The sequence below is a fragment of the Temnothorax longispinosus genome, chromosome 8 (genome assembly GCF_030848805.1).
Source record: "Temnothorax longispinosus isolate EJ_2023e chromosome 8, Tlon_JGU_v1, whole genome shotgun sequence".
Taxonomy (NCBI): Eukaryota; Metazoa; Arthropoda; class Insecta; order Hymenoptera; family Formicidae; genus Temnothorax; species Temnothorax longispinosus.
Genome location: NC_092365.1, coordinates 6028719 through 6052618, shown reverse-complemented (window position 1 = coordinate 6052618; position 23900 = coordinate 6028719). Strand labels below are relative to the sequence as shown.

Here is a 23900-nt window from a genome sequence, read left to right as displayed (position 1 = left end):
GGGAGAGGAAAATAGATTTTGAGCCCGCGCGAAGCGCGGGCGAAAAATCTAGTATATATATATATAGATATATATATATATATCTATATATATATATATAATATATTTATATTATATTTATTTATATTTATATATATTTATATATTATATATATATTTATTTATTATATTATAAATATATATTTGAGATTTATTTAAGAATAAAAACAATCTAAAACTATCATGGAAAACTATTTTTAATTTCGTACATATTTAAAAAATTTGAATTGCTTTACGTTCTTAACATCTTACTTGATTCGTACGAATATAAGCAATCGAAAAAAAAAAAAAACCGATTTGTCCCGACCTCGCCCGAGCGCAGTTGCTGACGATCAGTGGAAATCACTGGTAATCCCGAAGAAATCTTAGAAATCAACATGGGAGTCAATAGAAATTTCATTGCGAATGCCGCAGTCCAAGTTCTTTGATTTCCAGATTTCTTGAGTGAGAAGCCCCTCGCCTAACAATAGGAACAACCAACCTTTAACCCTTGAATATCGCTAAATTTTTAATATACATATGTGTTACAGTATACCCCATTCACAAATACAAGATAGATAGAGTATCTCTAATCAATGAACAATGGTTTATGAAATATTAATGCTTAAAAATTTTCGTGTTTTTACTTATTTAATTCAACAAAATAAAATTTCTTTATTTACTATATTTATGTGTTATAAATAATGAAATAGAATTATATCGACATTACAAAGTATATTGTAATTATTAACGAAAATACATCACATAACAATTAATTTTTGTTCTCGGAACTTTCAATTTGTGCATTGTCAATATATTATGGTCACAATATGTACACGTTTTTGAAAGGTATCTATCATAAAAACATTTAAAGCACATTTCTAATTTGCACTAAGCGCATTTTATGAATGCAACTTCTTTGCATAAACATGGTTGACCTATCATTGATATGGAAACATAATTGAAACATTAATATATGTCATAAATTATTGCGCATTTAACAGAGTATTGTACTTTGATCGGTAAATGGAATGTACAGTAATATATTAAAATTTTAGCAAAATTAAGGGAATAAGATACTAGAAGTAGTTTCCAATTAGTTTCCTCTAGGATTTTCTGGCCGGATTTACTCCTTAGAATATATAGGAGTTTTTCTGGGCAAAATGGTTTGCCATTGCTTTCCGAGAGGTGGCGAGCGAATAAAAACCGACAATCATTGTATGTTAATACTATGGCTATATAGTTTGTACTATGTAAGGGCCGGATATTCGATAAAAAAAAAGATATCTATATTATAAAAAATGCAGGAATCATCAATCCTGCTTGGTTTCATTTATAAAAATAATGAACTAAGTTTGTTTGAAGTAAACTCTAAATATTTTGCGTATAAATATTTAGAGTTTATATATTTCACATTTCTTGGGAAATATTCGATTTATTTCGGTATTATTGTTGTGATATAAATGCAATAACTGCAAAAACAAATAATGCATAACTACAATGATGAAATATATAATTTGCATGTATTTGTGAAAAACAAAACATTATAAAAAAAAAAAAAAAAAAAAAAAATCTACTGAATAGCATGCGTCATTTGCGCAGATTGAGCGGCCTTTCGCCGTTCGCCGGTGATAACGACATCGAGACCCTGAAAAACGTAAAGGGCATGCGACTGGGATTTCGACGAGGAGGCATTCCGCGATGTTTCCGAGGAAGGCAAAGATTTTATCAGGCGACTACTCGTCAAAAACAAAGAGTACGTTTTACTGTTTTCTTCGCAGATCTGTCTTCTCTTCTCTCTATTTTGTTCACATTGCGGTTTTCTTGCCTTACAGGAAGCGCATGACTGCGCACGAGTGTCTCGTTCATCCATGGTTGACCGGTGACCATAGCAAGTGGACCAATCCAATCGCCAACAGTCGTTACCTCAACATCAGAGACAGATTGCGTGCCAAGTACGAGAACTGGGAAAAGTATGTCTTTCCCATCGGCCGCCTAGCCGAGGTACTCGTCACTCAGGAAACTTTTAATCGAGAAATACAGGATTTACGATTCCTGCTTCGGTAAGTAAAATATTAATTCATAATTAATTTTTATGGAAAAAGTAGGCACTGTCTATCTCGAAGAAACTTAAATACCTACGAATAGATTGCCAATTCTAATACAAAAAAGATATTATTTAATTGAGCACATTTAAACAACAAAGGAGTTTTAATTATTGTTTAATTTTTAAACATTTTTGAAATAGATATACATGTATGTGTGTTTTTTAACTAAATACTGATAACACTAATACTAAATGCCTGAAACGAGTACTTGATGAATACAGAAAATAATTAGAAATTTGCACTTGGCTTCCTCATAGAGGAAGCTTTAACTTCCGCAAATTTGGAGATATCGATCTATTTTTAATTTTATTATATTTTTCAGTCTTTTCTACCCCTATTTCATATATAATTCTTTTAAATTCGGTTGATTAGACTTAGCTTTATACGCGATCAAAATCTCCGAAATTTCAAACGTCTGTAATTCTAAAAATAATTAACCAAATCTTAATTAATTATATATGAAATAGGGGTAAAAAAAACTGAAAAATTTAATAGAATTAGATATAGATCGCTATGTCAAATATTGAGAAAGCTATAAAATAAAACACACTTTTCTAAAAAAAAGAAAAATTCCAATAAAATCTATACCGGTCAACCGATTTTAATAAAATTTGAGGAGAACATACTTTCTATGATACTTAATTTGTGTGAAAAATTTCAACCCGGTATCTAAAAAATTGTAGAAGTAGATGCGTGTACAAAAAATCCGTACACACACACACACACACACACATACATACATACATACTTCCGGACATTTTTTACTAATACGATTTTTCGACATTTTAGAACATTTTAAACCAAGTTCGATCAAAATCAAGAAAAATTTTTTTTTCACCATTCCAAAGCTTCCTCTATGAGAAAGCAAGATTCATTCCAAAAATAACATTTTCTTTAGATTATTACACACATAACTATACTCGTTCCTTTTATCCTGCATACGCACTTCATATTGGATTAGCTTTTCCAATTATTTTTTAAATGTTTTTATAGCTTGTGTTTTGTAATAAAACGCAACTCTCGTGAACTTTAATGACAAGATTACATATATGCAAACGTATTGTGTCGTTGTCTCATAACAAGTGATTTTGCTCTAAGATCGAAGGTTCATCGAGCAACCAATGAAACCGGCACCACCGCCGATCGTGACAATTCACAAATCCAGCGGATACAGAGGCTACAGTTCCACGACCACTCAAGGCCAATCAAGCTCTACTTCTTCATACAATGGCAAAAACAATTCCACTTCCTCTTCATATAAGGTATGCGGAATGATATAAAATAATTACTAATCAAATCTATATACATATATAAAGGAAGATGTTCTGAGAGAGAGAGAGACTGACTGACTGACTCACTGACTCATCAACGTCCAGCCCAAACCCCTGAACCGAATTTTTACCAAAAGTATATGAAATAGGGGTAGAATTTTCCGGGGAGTGCCACTATGTGTATAGTTTTTTGTTACCGATTTTCTGGAAACCGGTTTTTCTAATTTTTCGGGAAATAATTCACCGAATTTCAAAGAATTGTAGATCAAATAAGGGTAGAATTTTCCGGGGAGTGCTATAAAGTGAATAATTTTTTGTTACCGATCTTTTTGAAAACCGGTATCTTTTTGGAAATCGGTTACGAAATTTTTCCAATTTTTTACGAAATAATTGAGTGAATCTCAAATTGTATACGACAGAATTGAACTTTAGTCGATAAAAAAGTAATATTTTTCAATTTATAGCATTTGAGAGAGAGAGAGAGAGAGAGAGAGAGAGAGAGAGAGAGAGAGAGAGAGAGAGAGAGAGAGAGAGAGAGAGAGAGAGAGAGAGAGAGAGAGAGAGAGAGAGAGAGAGAGAGAGAGAGAGAGAGAGAGAGAGAGAGAGAGAGAGAGAGAGAGAGAGAGAGAGAGAGAGAGAGAGAGAGAGACTATTTGCGTGTCTTATTACATATGTCCTCCGGGGCGAAGCCCGGGTAACCAGCTAGTCTTATATATTAAAGAAAATATAAGGTGTCACGTTTTTCTCCTTTTATAAATATCCTACATAAATTTTATATAAAATTAGAGGATATATATACATGTGTGTATATGCGTGTATAAAGAAAAACATTTAACATAAATATTTAAATATTTAAATTTGTAAAAGCATAGAAATATATCAAGTACGAATATTGTCGTAATATTTTTTAAAAACAAAATAAGATTATTCAAATAAAAACAAAATAATATTACTGATACATTTTTTGATATGATTTTAGGACACCTCCAGTGTCAAAATCGATTCGTCTGACAAACGAAGCATAAAGAAATACGGCTCGAAGCTCGACACCACCGGTAGTCCATCTCGATCCAGGAGCACCACGAAAGAACTCATTCGTAAGCGTTTTAATATACTATTTTGAATGATTTTAATGCAGTATTTAATATTTAATTTTAACATGAATATATTGAAGAACCCTTGGACGCGATTCAATGAGACCGCCACAGTTCACTCAAAAATTGAAGAATCTCACCATCAATGACGGCGAACATTTGGAACTCACGGCCAAAGTCGACGGCGATCCGGTGCCGCAAATTACTTGGAGTAAAGACGGCAAGGTAGGCGCATATGTTTGAAAACCATTTTCTAAAATTAAAATCCAATATAAATTATATTGAAATTGAATGTATAAAATTATTGTGCGATCCAGTTAAAAGTACACAAAAAGATATGGTTGTTCTTAAGAATGCTAAAATCGCGTGCGAGAAAAAAACGTATATATTAGAAATATATATTAGAAATTACTTACGTGTACAGTAAAATTCTCTTGTAGATGTTGAGCTCGTCGGAGATAGTTGATCTCAAATATAAGAACGGGGTGGCCACTTTCACGATCAACGAGGTATTCCCCGAGGACGAAGGCGAATACGCATGTCTCGCGACAAACAGCATTGGCAGTGACACGACATCCTGCAAGCTGACTGTAAAACGTAAAAACATCCACATTTTATCCGAATGTTGAAGTAAAAAAATTTTAATTTAGTTTAATGTAATTTAATCTGCTTTAAGCGAGGATTTAATTTTGTCTTTCACTTTATCTTTCACGCTTTGCTTTCTTATGTCGCTGAGTTCAATTTCTCTTATCAGCCGTCGAGAACGCTGCCAGAAAGGATCAGAGCGACGAAAAATCGCCGAAGATCGTCGACCACTTAACGAGCAGATACGTGAAAGACGGCGAGGCTGTGACACTCAACTGCCGAATAATCGGCGCGAAGAAGTTCGACGTGGTGTGGCTGCACAACAATAAGGAGATCAAACCCAGCAAGGACTTCCAATACACTAGCGAGGCTAACATCCACAAGCTAATCATCGCCGAGATATTCCCCGAGGACTCCGGCACTTACACGTGCGAAGCTATCAACGACGCAGGAGAGAGCTACTCGTCGTGCACGTTAAGCGTACTCGGTAAGAAAATTGTCGACAATTGTAAATCGTTGAGCAGAAGAATCCACATTCGATACTAGGATCCATAGAATTTTTATTTTCATCCTTTCTACATTTCTTCCAGCTCCAAACGAAGAGCCGAAAAGCCCAGCGTTCGCGACATTCCCGCAGTCTGCAACAGTGAGTGAAGGCGAGTCGGTTACTTTCACGTGCAAGACTGATACCGCGCCTTTGAAAGGTAAGTAATTTTAGTGTAATAGTTTAGCAAGTAATAGTAAGTTAATTATGTAATTTATTATAGTCCTTATTATAATTTAAATAAATAATGTAAATAAGTATATATATTTAAATAAGTATTATAATTTAAATAAGTAATTTAAGTAAGTAAATAATATATATTTCTAGCTCCTTTCCACCGTTTCGTTAAGCAGCGGCCAAACTGTTGCTAATAATGTCACGAATTGTTTCAGTGACTTGGTTGAAGGATGGCAAGGCGATCCCCGAGACAAGCAGCAGATATCACTTCAGCTCGGACGGCAGCACGTCCTTCGAGTTTGGCATCAAGACGTGCACGGCTAGCGACGTCGGCCAATATTTAGCGCGTGCGATCGGCCAGAAGGGTGAGACGAACTCGGCGTTCGCCCTCAACGTCGTCAATCCCGGCGAGCTGTGAAATCGATCTTGATACCGGGTTACACGCTTACACGTCGATTATCATCGCGGTCGACGACCGAATCGGAACATCTCTAATACATTCTTTGCGGAGAATACGTTTCTGGGTCACTTCGTGAATATTAAAGGGTACGCGTACACCTCGATGAATGGATCTGTTTGTCTGAGAATAGGTTCTCCAAGAAGAGTGTATTTTCCCCGCTCTCGTACGTGCTCTGTTCGTGGACGCCGTAACGATCTCCGAGCGATCGTTACCGCGTCTTCCACATTCTGGCCTTTCTGCTTTCGCGAAAATTAATCGGAATGCATGCGATGCGAGCGAAGAGTCGAGCCGGAGCAGCTCGGCCGCGGCGAATATTTTTTAGAGTGTATGACGTCCCTGTACAAAAAAAAAGAGAGAACTGGAAGACTAATATTAATCTCTCTTTCTCTCTCGCGTATTCTGTATGTAAATTATTCTGAAACGCTGTATTTTCTTCCTGTGTGTTTGTCATAATGTCGCATGATCTGCGCGAATTGTCGCGACGCGATTCGCTGTCACGACGAGAATCATCCGAGAATTCGCCGTCTCCGCACACAAGCATTACGGATAGCACGCGCAACTTACTACGCTAAAATATTCGGCTTTGCTGTATTACACGACTCGGCATACACTCGAGTACACGCAAATCTTTAATGGGCACATCGCGGTAGCATCAGAAAAAAAAAGAGAAAGAGATAAACGGATATCATGTATAGGGTGTCGACGCTCGCGAACGTGATTTTTCCGGCGAGACTGCCAGCATCCTCGAACATCCGAACATACTTTTTAATATCACCATCTAAAAATCTCGTCGGAGGAATCCCTCGATGGCGTTAGATCGAGTTTGCAAGTATTGTTACGCGATATACTGTCGCAATGTGCCCTCCTATTCCATATGGTACGCACTGTCGTGTTTTACTTGTTTGAAGACTGCTTCCGTCAGAAAATTTACGATAAAATAAAACGTATAATTAAAAATGAACCTGTTGCGAGTTATTACACCGTCCTATCTTACTAACGTAGATTACAAGTGTAATTTTTATTAACTTTTTCCATACTTGTCCCCGAGTTAGCGTTCGCATTTGTATCGAGTATCTCGATGAGAAAGAAAATATACAGTATGCTTTTGTTACATATGTACAGAAAGCATTTGCATATAGTGATGCAAAGCTATTACAATTATTAAGTATATGACTTGGTGTTTGTAGTGATTTTTGAATAATATGACAATCAATAAAAAATCACAGTGAATCCAAATAACTTATCGAAATATGCAGACATATTGTCCGTTCTCTGCAATGTCTTGTAAGTGGCCGTGTGTGCCCCTACCAAAATGGCACCACATTTATCAACCGTGTTTTCTTGCAAGCGCTCGATCGCGTCGCCTTAAGTATATAAATAAATTTAATAACAATATTCATTGCCCTGATCGATGTTTTAATCGACGATCTCATCAGACAAGAGCTTATAGGCATCAGGCATATTGTGGAGTGGAGTGGCACCATCACGGCTCGCAGAGAATCGCATGGTGTATATCTCTAAAATTTCTGCTACTTTAACTAATTTTCTGGACTTTTAGATTTATCTCTCTCTTCCTCTTTCTCTCTCACAAATAGATCGAATCATTAAATATTTAATCAATGAGTTACATAAATCAAATATGATCCAAGTTCGTTGTGTGTAAGTTAGCTGGATTATGTAAATTAAAAAATCTTCTGGCTGAGTTCTTGGTTAAGATCAAAGAACGAAATTTTCTTGGATCTCGAATAAGAATACTATGCAAATGTAAAATGATTGAGTCAGGTTTCTTAGTATTTGTACATAATAATAGTACAGATAATTTAACATATATATTCGCTATGCATGCAAGTACAAATATGAATTGAATGCAATAAACAGTAAAAATTTTTTTGTTGACACGTAACACATTTATTAAGGATAGTAAGGTCTTGATTAAACAGTCTTCTACGTTGCATAATGTATAATGTGTGTGGTTTATCACCCCTCATGTATCGATACAAGAATTTTTGAGTAGGAAAATATTCTATTGCATTAGAAAAAAAAAAATGTTCAAAATATAAACTTAATCCCAAAATTCCCAAATAGGGATCTCGATATAATGATCATTTCTTGACGGCGAAAAACTTAAAGTTTCAAAATAAAGCTTTTTTTCCAAAGTGAAGATTGAATTAAGAGCTTTACACCTTTGTTCCATAAAAATTGCAATTTGTAACAAAGAGAAAGCCACGGTACAGGTAGCACTGTTTTTCCTAAAAGACTCGATTCAAGCTCAGTGGTCTAATGAAAAAGAAGAAGAAAAGATATAAACAATTGAACATTTATTTCATATACAAATTATATACACAGGCATACACGAAGCATTTGCATAAAGTGATGTAAAATTGTCACAATTATTAAGCATACATCATTTGTAGAATTTGTCATGATTTTTTAATTATATGATTAATCACTACAATATCACGATTAATAAAAATAAAGTTAAAATGATATATCGGAATATGTAGACGTACTATCCGCTCTTTAAAGTGTTCTTTGAAATTTTTGTTATGTTTATAGTTCCTGGATTTTTATTTGGATTTATCTCTCTCTCCCTTTTCCTCTTTCACAGAAATATCGCATAATTAAATATTTAATCTAATTACACAAGTTTGTTGTGTGCAAGTGAGCTGGATGAAGTATACGTAGATTAAAATATCTTCTAACTGGTAAAGAACAAATCTTCTTCTCAGTAAAGAACAAGGAACGGAGTTTTCTTGGATCTCGAATAGGAATACTATGCAAGTGTAACGTATGCTTGTTGTGTAGTATGTCATTTAAATCTGAACATAATAGTGCAGCTGGTTCTTTCTCCATTTTTTCGCGAATATGGCGAAAAAATGGAATTAGAACCAAGAAATATTTATCGTTGTTTTCATTGTTTTCAGAAAATATTTGACGTACACGAGGATTATCGTATATAACTCTCGCGCTCTTATTTTTCGTTGGATAAGAGAAGATCTTTATTATATTATTACAACCTTCCACATTGCATGTCTCTGTGATAGTTTTTAAAACCATTTTATCTCGGCCAGCAACATCTGCAATACATATTAATGTGAACTTTAAGTTTGTCTGACACCTACACATAAATTACGATACTTACCAATATAACACGACATAGTTTTAGTCAGTATTGGTACATCGATTGCCGCAGAATATAATCTAATCGAATACAACGCATCTTGGGTTCTCCATATATCCTCATCAGGAAAATAGATGAAAAAATAGGTTTGAAAAATAATTAATTTAGCATTAAAAATGAAATATTCAGGAACCTCGGAATATATATCCAACATATAAGGCATCTTTGAACCTGATGTCCATACACCTGTGCATTGTTTAAATATAAAAGCAAAAATTAATATAATAAAATGTTTTTTATTAATAAAAGATAAGTTTAAGGATCAACATATTAAATTCATAAATAATAATAATGAAAAGGAATCCTATGACATAATCTCTATGAAAAATATATACTAATTTCTGCTTAAATTATATGTACGTATATAGATAAATCGTTTAATATATATTTGGCACATAATATTAACAAAATGTGCACATTGTGATAGCTGCACAATTAAAATCACCTGTATAAATATCATAAATATCAATAGTGTCCAGTGCATTTTCATGTCGTCCCACACCGCCCACAAGATACAATTTGTCTTTCAAAAATACAGTAATCATATGGCTTCTTTCAACTGGCATACTAAAATATTTGTAAAAAATTTTAACAGATAACATTCTATGTATTCTATTACTTATCTACTTATTCTTATCATCCATCTAATTGTTAAGATATTTACTCTGTTTTAAGAATCCATTTCTTAGATATCAAAGAATAACGTCATACATTTTTGTTAAAAATTCCTGAGCCAATGCCATATTCTCCGCCACAAAGATATAAATCGTATCCTTTAAAAAAAAGATTACATAAAATAATAATTAAATAAATAAGACAATACTGTTTTACATAAGCTAGAACAAGAAAGAAACAGACTGCATACTTCTGGCAGTGGTTTGCATTCCTTCAAGAGAATTACCAGTCTCGGAACAACGTTCGATAATATCTGGAGGATATTCGAATGAAGTTAGCTCGAAAAAATCATTACCATCCCAGCAATGAATATATTGTTCACGGTTATTATGTTCACAAGATATAATACCGTGTAAAATTTTTGCTTCCTTATTCTCAATGATATTTAAAGGAACTGTAAAATCCTGCCAAAGACAAGAGATTTTATTGTTCGTAGAATTGTAATGCATCAATGTATAACAAAATATAATAGCTTGATAAGAAAACAAAAATAGATATGTAAGTATATATATATATATATATATATATATATATATATATATATATATATGTATATATACTTGGAGTTAAAAAATCATTTAATTTGAAATTTATTGGAGATATAGGCTTGTAGTTCTGTCTATTTTTAATATAGGAGAGTAATATATATTACTCTCAATGTTATTTTTAAATATATAATATATAGTCACTTTATGATGACGGTTATTCCACTCGCGTGTAACGTCAACCAAATAAGATTCTGTAGCTCTTATATTAATGTTTCCAATTAATTTTAGAATATCCTCCTTCGACAAGTCATAAATTGAATCGAGTGGCAGTTCACTGAAACGATCTAAGCAGACATCCAATGAAAGATCTCGTAGCACTTTAACATTTAATTTTTGTGCCAGTAACCAAATTTTAATCGCATATATTGGTAACATAAAGTGTCTCTCAAGCTTGTCGGTTATATCTTCTATTAATTTATCTGCTGCGAACAGAACGCTTAGATCCAACAGATTCGAAAAGACGTATGAGCTCTTCTTCATCATATCTCGTCGCAGATGTAAATATTTTATAATGCTGAATCCAATAGATGAAATCCTATAAAATTATTATGACTCATCTATTTCGGTTGCACAATGAAGATCATTCATGCCGGTAAAACTCGATACAATTTCAATATACATTTGTTTATTAAAAACTTGGGTTTTATATTAAGATTTTTGATATAATAAATTCGTTACACACAAAGAAAATCAATGTTTTGTACGCTCAAAGAGTGACTTTTTTCTGTGAACACAGCCAAAAATTAGAATCTTCTCACCTGCAGCATTTGCGAGGAAATGTGAGGATAATTGATAGTGTGTTCCGTTTGGTCGTATTCTCGATAGTCCGCGGACCAGAGCGCAGCAAAATATAGACTCTTGTCCATCAGTTTTTGCTTCTGAACTTCGAATCGCTTCTCTTTAGAATCCTCTTTAAGAATCAACGTCACTGTTTCCATTGTCAAAACCGCACGTGTTATTAATTAGATATGCATTTAAATATGCTCGCCGATGTAAACGCAGAAACAATTAACTGTAAGATTTAGAATAGCGTCGGTTAGGTTGCGGAGTCGATGTACACAAAAATAAATAAGCGAGGATTATTGAAAGTTAGACTGGGTAGGGGAAGGTCTTCGCATTTTGGACAAAGGCAGAGATAGGGAATACAAACAGAGTTGAGTCACAGAGAGAAGTAAACATAGAATTTGAGATGGAGAAAATAATATCTCCAGACCAAGAAGATCATCCAGCAATCACGTTAAAAGAATTGACACATAATTTTAAAATTCTTGATCTTTCATTTAATATCTTATTCGAACATGTATATTAGAAATGCAACAAAGTTTAAGTTTGCTTAAAATATATTTTAGATTGAAGTTATAGCTAACAATAAGACGTTATAGGTCGTGAGAAGGATGTCGAGAAACCTATTTAAAGAGGGATATTATTATTCTCTGGAGGATAACACAAACTGAATCAAATATACAGAATTCCATAAGATTGCCTTTTTTGCTATGTCGTGGCACTCGCAGCTGTATAGACGCAGTGCATGCTATCATTGGTCGTATGTATGATTGCTTGGTAATTTCACTACCAGCTAACAAGGACTTAAACTGGCTGATTCCAATTATAATTATGGCAACTGACAAAGAGGATCAACCGATACTTTCTGGTAAAATTTAAATGAAATACACAGTGCCAGAATTACCGGTTACAGATACAATTACAATTAAATTTCACACTCCAGACCTGAGAAACATATTATCAGCGTACGAATGTTAACGTTTAGAATTATACAAAAACATCCAGTATTGTTTGTAGCACATATTTTATACCGCTATTTATTAATTTGCAGCATTATCGAAGATCGAGATGACAGGGTTAACATATCTCTTGATTATGAATACATATTAGAAATGTTTTATGAAGTCTTGCACAAGCAAATGTTAATGCTAGGAGGTTTGCAGTTAGGGCTATGTACGCTGCATAGGATTAATCTATCTGGAATAACAATAACGGAGAATAGAGTGAGTTTTTACATTATCTTTATTTTTTCTCATTTTATTGTATATCGAAATCGTCTTAGAATCTTATAAGTTGATAACACGTTCGTATAGTCCGCAATGTCTTTTTATTTTTAGATAAAAATAATGAACATAGAAATTATGAATAATATATTGTTCAGTGACAAGGCTCTTGATATATTTCATACAGTGCATATTGATATATAAATCTTTTCTTATTTTAATGTCTTGTGATATAAATAACACACATGGTATGTTTTGTAATAAAACGCAACTCTCGTGAACTTTATGACAAGATTACATATATGCAAACGTATTGTGTCGTTGTCTCATAACAAGTGATTTTGCTGTAAGATCGAAGGTTCATCGAGCAACCACTGAAACCGGCACCACTGCCGATCGTGACAATTCACAAATCCAGCGGATACAGCGGCTACAGTTCCACGACCACTCAAGGCCAATCAAGCTCCACTTCTTCATACAATTGCAAACACAATTCCACTTCTTCTTCATATAAGGTATGCGGAATGATATAAAATAATTATTAATCAAATCTTATATATTAAAGAAAATATAATGTGTCACGTTTTTCTCCTTTTATAAATATTCTATTACAATTTTAGTAATAGCAGTTTAAGTAAGTAATAGTAAGTTAATTATGTAGTTTATTATAGTCCTTATTATAATTTAAATAAATAAATAATATTTCTCTAGCTCCTTTTCATCGCTTCGTTAAGCAGCGGCCAAACTGTTACTAATAATATATGTCACGAATTTTTTCAGTGACTTGGTTGAAGGATGGCAAGGCGATCCCCGAGACAAGCAGCAGATATCACTTCAGCTCGGACGGCAGCACGTCCTTCGAGTTTGGCATCAAGACGTGCACGGCCAGCGACGTCGGCCAATATTTAGCGCGTGCGATCGGCCAGAAGGGTGAGACGAACTCGGCGTTCGCCCTCAACGTCGTCAATCCCGGCGAGCTGTGAAATCGATCTTATCTAATACATTCTTCGCGGAGAATACGTTTCTGGATCACCTCGTGAATATTAAAGTGTACGCGTACACCTCGATGGATGGATCTACTGTTTGTCTGAGAATAGGTTCTCCAAGAAGAGTGTATCTTCCCCGCTCTCGTACGCGCTCTGTTTGTGGACGCCGCAACGATCTCCGAGCGATCGTTACCGCGTCTTCCACATTCTAGCCTTTCTGCTTTCGCGAAAATTAATCGGAATGCATGCGATGCGAGCGAAGAGTCGAGCCAGAGCAGCTCTGCCGCGGCGAATATTTTTTAGAGTATATGACGTCCCTGTACAGAAAGGAAGAGAGAACTGGAAGACTAATTTTAATCTCTCTTTCTCTCTCGCGTATTCTGTATGTAAATTATTTTGGAACATGTCGCATTATCTGCGCGAATCATCGCGACGCGACTCGCTGTCACTACGAGAATTATCCGAGAATTCGCCGTCTCCGCACACAAGCATTACGGATAGCACGCGCAACTCACTACGCTAAAATATTCGGCTTTGCTGTATTATACGACTCGGCATACACTCGAGTACACGCAACTATTTAATGGGCACATCTCGGTAGCATCAGAAAAAAAAGAGAAAGAGATAAACGGATATCATGTATAAGGTGTCGACGCCCGCGAACGTGATTTTTCCGGCGAGACTGCCAGCATCCTCAAACATCCGACCATACTTTTTAATATCACCATCTAAAAATCTCGTCTGAGGAATCCCTCAATGGCGTTAGATCGAGTTTGCAAGTATTTTTACGCGATACTGTCACAATGTGCCCTCCTATTCCATATTAATGGTACGCACTGTCGTGTTTTACTTGGTTGAAGACTGCTTCCGTCAGAAAATTTACAATAAAATAAAACGTATAATTAAAAATGAACCTGTTGTGAGTTATTACACCGTTCTATCTTACTAACGTAGATTACAAGTTAATTTCTATTAATTTTTTCCATACTGGTCCCCGAGTTAGCGTTTGCATTTGTATCGAGTATCTCGATGAGAAAAGGAATATACAGTATGCTTTTGTTACATATGTACAGAAAGCATTTGCATATAGTGATGCAAAGCTGTTACAATTATTAAGTATATTGGTATATGGATATACCAACCTTGGTATATTTGTAGTGATTTTCGAATAATATGACAATCAATAAAAAATTACAGTGAATCAAAATAACTTATCGAAATATGCAGACATACTGTCCGTTTTCTGCAATGTCTTGTAAGTGGCCGTGTGTGCCCCTACCAAAATGGCACCACACTTATCAACCGTGTTTTCTTTCAAACGCTCGATCGCGTCGCCTTAAGTATATAAATAAATTCAATAACAATATTCATTATTCATTGCCCTGATCAATGTTCTCATCGACGATCTCATCAGACTAAGAGCTTATAGGCAGGCATATTGTCGATGAGTGGAGTGGCACCATCACGACTCGCAGAGAGTCGCATGGTGTATATCTCTAAAATTTCTGCTACTTTAACTAATTTTCTGGATTTTTAAATTTATCTCTCTCTTCCTCTTTCTCTCTCACAAATAGATCGAATCATTAACCCTAGACAGACTCACTTATTTTTCTCATACGTGAATGACTCACTGGGGTAATACGTTACCCTAAACTTGTACCGCGTGTATAATATTTCCAGAATGTTTTTAGAAAACTTTATAACAAATAATTTTGTTTGTTGTTTAATAGGGAAGACGATAGTAGTCATCAATTTGCGGTAGTGAAAAAAAAACAGTAAAAAAATTTCGAAAAACAAGAAAAAGAACCAAAAATTGGGCTGAAATGACTATTTTTATAAAAAATGCTGTAGTTTTTCATAAAATTCACCGATTTTAAAATTTCTAACGGATTTTGAAAAACGAATAGACAACCTTCAAGGGCATGTAAGCAATTTTTTCGTTTCTTAAAAAAAACATATTTCGTTGAACATCTGAAGTAGAGGAAATGACGAAAAACTGTCGGATGGGAAAAATCGCAAAAAATAGAAAGTAAAACAGATTCTGTCGATTATTATTTATTTGAAAGGTAGTCAAAAGTTATAAAAGTATATGGAAACAGTAAAATTAACTCCACAAAAACTTTACAAAGTTTTAATCAGTTGCTGTGCAAGAACAGCAAAAGTGAAATAATTGACCGAATCTTAAACAATTATATATGAAACAAGGGTAGAATTTTCTGGGGAGTGCTATAAAGTGTATAATTTTTCGTTACCGATTTTCACAAAAAATCTGAAATATACTTTATTGTGGTAAATGTCGAACGTAAACGGCCAAAGGGGGTAATACGTTACCCTAAACAATTTTCTTTTTCGGTTTTCAGCTGCTGCACGGATCTAACAGACTCGCTGAATGACGGAAGTCGACCGCCGGATGACTAAACTGAATTATGGTTAGGGTCTCGGTATGAAAACTAACCTTCCTAAGTCAGGGGCATAATTTGAATTTCGCGTGGGGTAACGTATTGCCCCAGTGAGTCTGTCTAGGGTTAAATATTTAATCAATGAGTTACATAAATCAGTTATGATCCAAGTTCGTTGTGTGTAAGTTAGCTGGATTATGTAAATGGCTGTAGTTCCGAAAAGCCCATACCATCGATCGTTCTGAAATTTTGTATACTATTATATTTTGATATGCTAATTATGAATATGTCAATGAAAATTGGCGCAAAGGTCATTTTCTAGGTAAAAATTAAAAAAAAATTTTTTGCATATTTTTTAATTATTTAAATAAATATACATTTTAGAACAAAAAGTTTGAAATGAAAATTGTACATTTCTTAAAAACGCAACTTTTATATTCTCTACGCTATTATTGTAAAAGCAGTACTTAACGAAAAAAATATTTATAATGTAAGAAAAATTCATATTAACTTTCCACGCATGAAAAGTTTACGCATAAACTTTTCACGCGAACCTAGGTTCACCCCCACCTCCTCCCTGCTTTCGGGGGAAGTGCGGTAGCCCCTCCCTCACTTACGTGTGTACTGTTTATGCACACACAATTGAAGTATTATTTAAAAATTCATATTAACTTTCCACGCATGAAAAGTTTACGCATACACTTTCCACGCGAACCGAGGTTCACCCCCACCTCCCCTGCTTTCGGGGGAGGTGCGGTAGCCTCTCCCTCACTTACGTGTGTACTGCGTTTTTAAAAGACGTACAATTTTTATTTGAAACTTTTTGTTCTAAAATGTATATTTATTAAGATAATTAAAAAATATGCAAAAAATTTCTTTTTTGATTTTTACCTAGAAAATGACCTTTGCGCCAATTTTCATTGACACATTCATAATTAGTATATCAAAATATAATAGTATACAAAATTTCAGAACGATCGGAGGTATGGGCTTTTCGGAACTTTATCCAAATATTCTATTGCATTAGAAAAAAAAATATTCAAAATATAAACTTAATCCCAAAATTCCCAAATATGAATCCCGATAATGATCATTTCTTGACGGCGAAAAACTCAAAGTTTCAAAATAAAGCTTGGTTTTTCAAAGTGAAGATTGAATTAAGGGCTTTACACCTTCGTGCCATAAAAATTGCAATTTGTAACAAAGAGAAAGCCACGGTACAGGTAGCACTGTTTTTCCTAAAAGACTCGATTCAAGCTTTGTGATCTAATGAAAAAGAAAAAGAAAAGATATAAACAATTGAACATTTATTTCATATACAAATTATATACACAGGCATACACGAAGCATTTGCATATAGTGATGTAAAATTGTCACAATTATTAAGCATACATTGTTTGTGAAATTTGTCATGATTTTTTAATTATATGATTAATTACTACAATATCACGATTAATAAAAATAAAGTCAACATGATATATCGGAATATGTAGACGTACTATCCGCTCTTTAAAATGTTCTTTGAAATTTTTGTTATGTTTATAGTTCCTGGATTTTTATTTGAATTTATCTTTTTCTCCCTCTTCCTCTTTCACAGAAATATATTGAATAATTAAATATTCATTTTAATTACATAAGTCAAATATGATCCAAATTTGTTGTGTGCAAGTGAGCTAAATGAAGTATACGTAGATTAAAAAATTTTCTAACTGGTAAAGAATAAATCTTTTCGGTAAAGAACAAGGAACGGAGTTTTCTTGGATCTCGAATAGGAATACTATGCAAGTGTAACGTCCTATGCTTGTTGTGTAGTACTATGTCATCTAAATCTGAACATAATAGTGCAGCTGGTTTTTCTTCCATTTTTTCGCGAGTATAGCGAAAAAATGGAATTAGAGAGAAGAAATATCTATCGTTGTTTTCATTGTTTTCAGAAAATATTTGACGTACACGAGGATTATCGTATATAACTTTCGCGCTCTTACTTTTCGTTGGATAAGAGAAGATCTTTATTATATTATTACAACCTTCCACATTGCATGTCTCTGTGATAGTTTTTAAAACCATTTTATCTTGGTCAGCAACATCTGCAATACATATTAATGTGAACTTTATAAGTTTGTCTGACACCTACACATAAATTATGATATTTACCAATATAACACGACATAGTTTTAAGCGTCAGTATTGGTGCATCGCTTGGCACAGAATATAATCTAATCGAATACAACGGACTTTGGTTTATCCATATATCCTCATCAGGAAAATAGATGAAACAATCATATTGACATACAATAATTAATTTAGCATTAAAAATGAAATGTTCAGGAACACTGAAAAACTGAATATAAGGTATCTTCGCACCTGATGATGTCCACACACCTGTGCATTGTTTAAATATAAAAGCAAAAATTAATATAATAAAATGTTTTTTATTAATAAAAGATAAGTTTAAATATCAACATATTAAATTCATAAATGATAATAATGAAAAGCAATTTTATGACATAATCTCTATGAAAAATATATACTCATTTCTACTTAAATTATGTACGTATATAGATAAATCGTTTAATATATATTTGGCACATAATATTAACAAAATGTGCACATTGTGGTAGCTGCACAATTAAAATCACCTGTATAAATATCATAGATATCAACAGTTTTCAGGTTTTTATTATATGGTCCCACACCGCCTATAAGATACAATTTGTCTTTCAAAAATACAGTAATCATATGTCTTCTCTCAACTGGCATACTAAAATATTTGTAAACAATTGTAACAGATATAACATTTTATTTATTTTATTATTACTTATCTATTTATTCTTATTTATCTAATAATTAGGATATTTACACTGTCTCAAAAATCCATTTTTTAGATATCAAAGAATAACGCCAAACATTTTTGTTAAACGTTCCTGATCCATATTCTCCGCCACAAAGATATAAATCGTATCCTTTAAAAAATAATCGCACAAAATAATAATTAAGTAAATAAGACAAAATTATTTTAGATAAGATAAAATAGAGAAACAGACTGTACATACTTCTGCCAGTGATCTGCATTCCTTCAATAGGTAAAATTCGTATAATATCTGGAGGATATTTGAATGAAGTTAGCTCAAAAAAATCATTACCATCCCAGCAATGAATATATCGTTCACCATCACCTTCATCATCTTCACAAGATATAAAACCTTGTAAAATTTTTTTTTCCTTATTCTTTAAGATATCTAGAAATACTGAAAAATCCTGCAAAAAAAGAGATCTTATTATTCGTAGAATTGTATTAATGTATAATGGAATATAATAGCATGGTAAGAAAACAAAAATAGATATGTAAGTGTATATATATATATATATATATATATATATATATGTGTATATACTTGGAGTTAAAAAATCATTTAATTTGAAATTTATTGGAGATATAGGCTTGTAGTTTTGTCTATTTTTAATATAGAAGAGTGATAGAGAAAAGTCCCCTATATATATTATGAGACAAGATCCTAATACGAGATATGTATTAAGCTAAAAGGCCCTATATAGGTCTCATCTGTTGATCCCAACATGAAAAAACCTTGCCATCTCATATTAAGATCCCTATCTCATAATATGGAACTTTCCTCTATATATTATTCTCAATGTTATTTTTAAATATATATAATAAATATATATAATACAGTCACATGATGACGGTTATTCCACTCGCGTGTAACGTCAACCAAATAAGATTCTGTAGCTCTTATATTAATGTTTCCAATTAATTTTAAAAAATCCTCCTTCGACAAGTCATAAATTGAATCGAGTGGCAGTTCACTGAAACGATCTAAGCAGACATCCAATGAAAGATCTCGTAGCACTTTAACATTTAATTTTTGTGCCAGTAACCAAATTTTAATCGCATATATTGGTAACATAAAGTGTCTCTCAAGCTTGTCGGTTATATCTTCTATTAATTTATCTGCTGCGAACAGAACGCTTAGATCCAACAGATTCAAAAGACGTATGAGCTCTTCTTCATCATATCTCGTCGCAGATGTAAATATTTTATAATGCTGAATCCAATAGATAAAATCCTATAAAATTATTATGACTCATTTATTTCGGTTGCACAATGAAGATTATTCATGCCGGTAAAACTCGATACAATTTCAATATACATTTGTTTATTAAAAACTTGGGTTTTATATTAAGATTTTTGATATAATAAATTCGTTACACACAAAGAAAATCAATGTTTTGTACGCTCAAAGAGTGACTTTTTTCTGTGAACACAGCCAAAAATTAGAATCTTCTCACCTGCAGCATTTGCGAGGAAATGTGAGGATAATTGATAGTGTGTTCCGTTTGGTCGTATTCTCGATAGTCCGCGGACCAGAGCGCAGCAAAATATAAACTCTTGTCCATCAGTTTTTTGCTTCTGAACTTCGAATCGCTTCTCTTTAGAATCCTCTTTAAGAATCAACGTCACTGTTTCCATTGTCAAAACCGCACGTGTTATTAATTAGATATGCATTTAAATATGCTCGCCGATGTAAACGCAGAAACAATTAACTGTAAGATTTAGAATAGCGTCGGTTACGTTGCGAGTCGATGTACACAAAAATAAATAAACGAGGATTATTGAAAGTCAGACTGGGTAGGGGAAAGTCTTGGCCTTTTGGACAAAGGCAGGGATAGGGAATACAAATAGAGTTGAGTTACAGAGAGAAGTAGACATAGAATTTGAGATGGGGAAAGTAATATCTCCAGACCAATGATGATCATCCAGCAATCACAGTAAAAGAATCGACACATAATTTTAATTCTTCATCTTTCATTTAATATCTTATTCGAACATGTATATTAGAAATGCAACAAAGTTTAAGTTTGCTTAAAATATTTTTAGATTGAAGTTATATAGTTAATCAGGGAAGGGTCTAACCCTCGGGGTCACCGATTTTGTCAAAATTTTACTAAAATGTAGTATTGATATATAAGTGACAAATGCTGTGCGGAGACGATGCGCTTCTCAACCGTTGCCGAGAAAAAAAAATAAAACTATATAAAAATAAAAAATAAATATAAATAAAAAAATATATATATATTAGCGGGGTTATTTACATATAATATTAAAAAAATTGTATGTATATTTATTGGTTTATTTATTAGTTTTCAGTCTAAGCTTAGATCTTAGGCAGCTCAATATTAATTTCCGTGTATATGTATTATTATAATACATATACATATATGTTCCAACTTATTCTGCGAGCCGATCACAGACGGATATAAATAATTTTAATTATTGCACTAAATCTGATATTGATTTGAAAGGACCTCGCACAAAAAGGCTGCGAAATGGCTCCCAGTCGATTTGGCTGAAATTTGAATATGATGTAGTTAATGTTGTCCTGATCAATGTCTCATAGGGCTGGAAGACCAATAATGGCTAGTTTTTGAGATATTCGACTCCAAACATTGAGAAAATAGATGTTTTAGCGTATGTATCCCACACAGCACAGGATATTTTGAGGGACATTTGTGCATCCGCTGGATATCCACCGGATATTAAATATCCACTGGATATCCACCGGTTATTGAGATATCCCACTTTATCTGTAGGACGTCCCTCAGATAAAGTGTGCTGTGTGGGATATAGCTTTAATATATACGAATTGCATGTGTATTCGTGTGCGCTCGCGCGCATGCAGCGGTGTGTGCGTGTGTGTGTGTGTGTGTGTGTGTGGTGTGTATGGGTGTGTGTGTGCGTATGCGCGCCCGCGCGGGCGCGCGTGTGAACTTCTAATTAAGGCACGTGTCTATTCCTTGGAAGTGGTCGGTTGCTTGCATCAGCGACGGTTTGAATTAGTGTAGTTGACGGATATTTTATGTGCTCTTCGTTTCTAGCATAACCCAAATACCACAAAACGCTACATATGTGAGCACAAGTACCCAGTGTACGAGTACCAGACTTGCAGGTACAATAATATCCTAATATTGGTGACAGCTCCTCGTCTATGTTTTCGTCCATATCATCGTCTATCTCATTATCAACTTTGGATTTCATATAAATCCATCGATGATAATGAGATAGACGATGGTATGGACGAAAACATAGACGAGGAGCTGTCACCAATATTAGGATATTATTGTACCTGCAAGTCTGGTACTCGTACACTGGGTACTTGTGCTCACATATGTAGCGTTTTGTGGTATTTGGGTTATGCTAGAAACGAAGAGCACATAAAATATCCGTCACTACACTAATTCAAACCGTCGCTGATGCAGGCAACCGACCACTTCCAAGGAATAGACACGTGCCTTAATTAGAAGTTCCACACGCGCGCCCGCGCGGGCGCGCATACGCACACACACACCCATATATACACACACACACACACACACACACACACACACACACACACACCTGCATGCGCGCGAGCGCACACGAATACACATGCAATTCGTATATATTAAAGCTATATCCCACACAGCACACTTTATCTGAGGGACGTCCTACAGATAAAGTGGGATATCTCAATAACCGGTGGATATCCAGTGGATATTTAATATCCGGTGGATATCCAGCGGATGCACAAATGTCCCTCAAAATATCCTGTGCTGTGTGGGATACATACGCTAAAACATCTATTTTCTCAATGTTTGGAGTCGAATATCTCAAAAACTAGCCATTATTGGTCTTCCAGCCCTATGAGACATTTGATCAAGACAACATTAACTACATCATATTCAAATTTCAGCCAAATCGACTGAGAGCCATTTCGCAGCCTTTTTGTGCGAGGTCCTTTTATTTAGGGATATTATGTAAATAGGTATAATTAGTTATCTCATTATTTAGTGATATTTTTAAGAAAAAACAATTTTAAATCAGTAGTTTTAGTACAAGTAATTTTTGAAATAGTAATTATTTTTTTATTTATTGAAATTAATATAATTTTTACAAAGAAAAATCTTATTAGTTAGTGAATTTAATATTTACATTACAACTTTCAAATTAGAAGATCGGATTATTTCTTTGATTTTGTATTGCGTTACTTTACTGTCTGCCCGCTATACGGGACAGAAAGTACTAATTTTCCCTAGGGAGGAAAATTGGTACTTAATTTAAGTAAAAATATCTAATTCTAAATAAATATGTAATTATATTAAGTAAATAAGTTATTGGCAGTATCTAAATAAATATTTTTCACAACACCTCCACGGAAAGTCCGACTTTCCATGCCTGTAGAGAAGGGCGAAAGTGGCCAATTTCACGCCAGGGAGGAAAGTTGACACAAGTGTCATTTTGTCTTTGTTACTCATTTTTAAAAAAGAGAGATAAAACGACGTTTGTGTCGACTTGTGTCGCTTGCTGGAAAGCTCCCACAAATGGAAGGGAAATTGGGCATCGAGTCCAACATCGTGCGAGAGAGAAACGTAAAACGTACGCAAAAATTATAGATATTAATTTCAATAAATAAAAAAATAATTACTATTTCAAAAATTACTTGTATTAAAACTACTAATTTGGAATTGTTTTTTTTCTTAATAATATCGCTAAATAATAAGATATAACTTATTATACCTATTTATATAATATCCTTAAATAAAATCTCAAATCAATCAAATTTAGTGCAATAATTAAAATTATTTATATATTTTTTTTGAAATTTTATTGTCATTTTAGTTTTGTGTTATATGGGGCTTCGCCCCCCACACCCCCTGCCAGAGGCTTTGCCCCTAGACCCCAAACGCATACACTATACAGGCATTCAAAAGTCGAACATTTCCGTAAAGGTGTTGTGAAAAATATCGTGTGCACCTCGGCAATAATCGTTGCTTTTAAAGAGTGAAAAACCTT

General features: G+C 33.8%; 1 protein-coding gene and 2 pseudogenes across 1 annotated transcript; 1 reads left to right on the top strand and 2 right to left on the bottom strand.

Moving 5' to 3' along the window:
• Window positions 1–4565: 4565 nt before the first annotated feature.
• Window positions 4566–7217, top strand: LOC139817554 (myosin light chain kinase, smooth muscle-like). The gene is made up of 5 exons (XM_071785751.1): window positions 4566–4715; window positions 4931–5087; window positions 5245–5562; window positions 5666–5779; window positions 6012–7217. Exons 1-5 carry the CDS (start codon window positions 4590–4592, stop codon window positions 6212–6214), a joined length of 918 nt encoding a protein of 305 aa, XP_071641852.1. The 5' UTR covers window positions 4566–4589; the 3' UTR covers window positions 6215–7217.
• Window positions 7218–8520: 1303 nt separating this feature from the next.
• LOC139817830 (uncharacterized) lies at window positions 8521–11598 on the bottom strand (annotated as a pseudogene).
• A 5566-nt stretch (window positions 11599–17164) lies between these two features.
• Window positions 17165–21223, bottom strand: LOC139817992 (uncharacterized; annotated as a pseudogene).
• Window positions 21224–23900: the final 2677 nt, after the last annotated feature.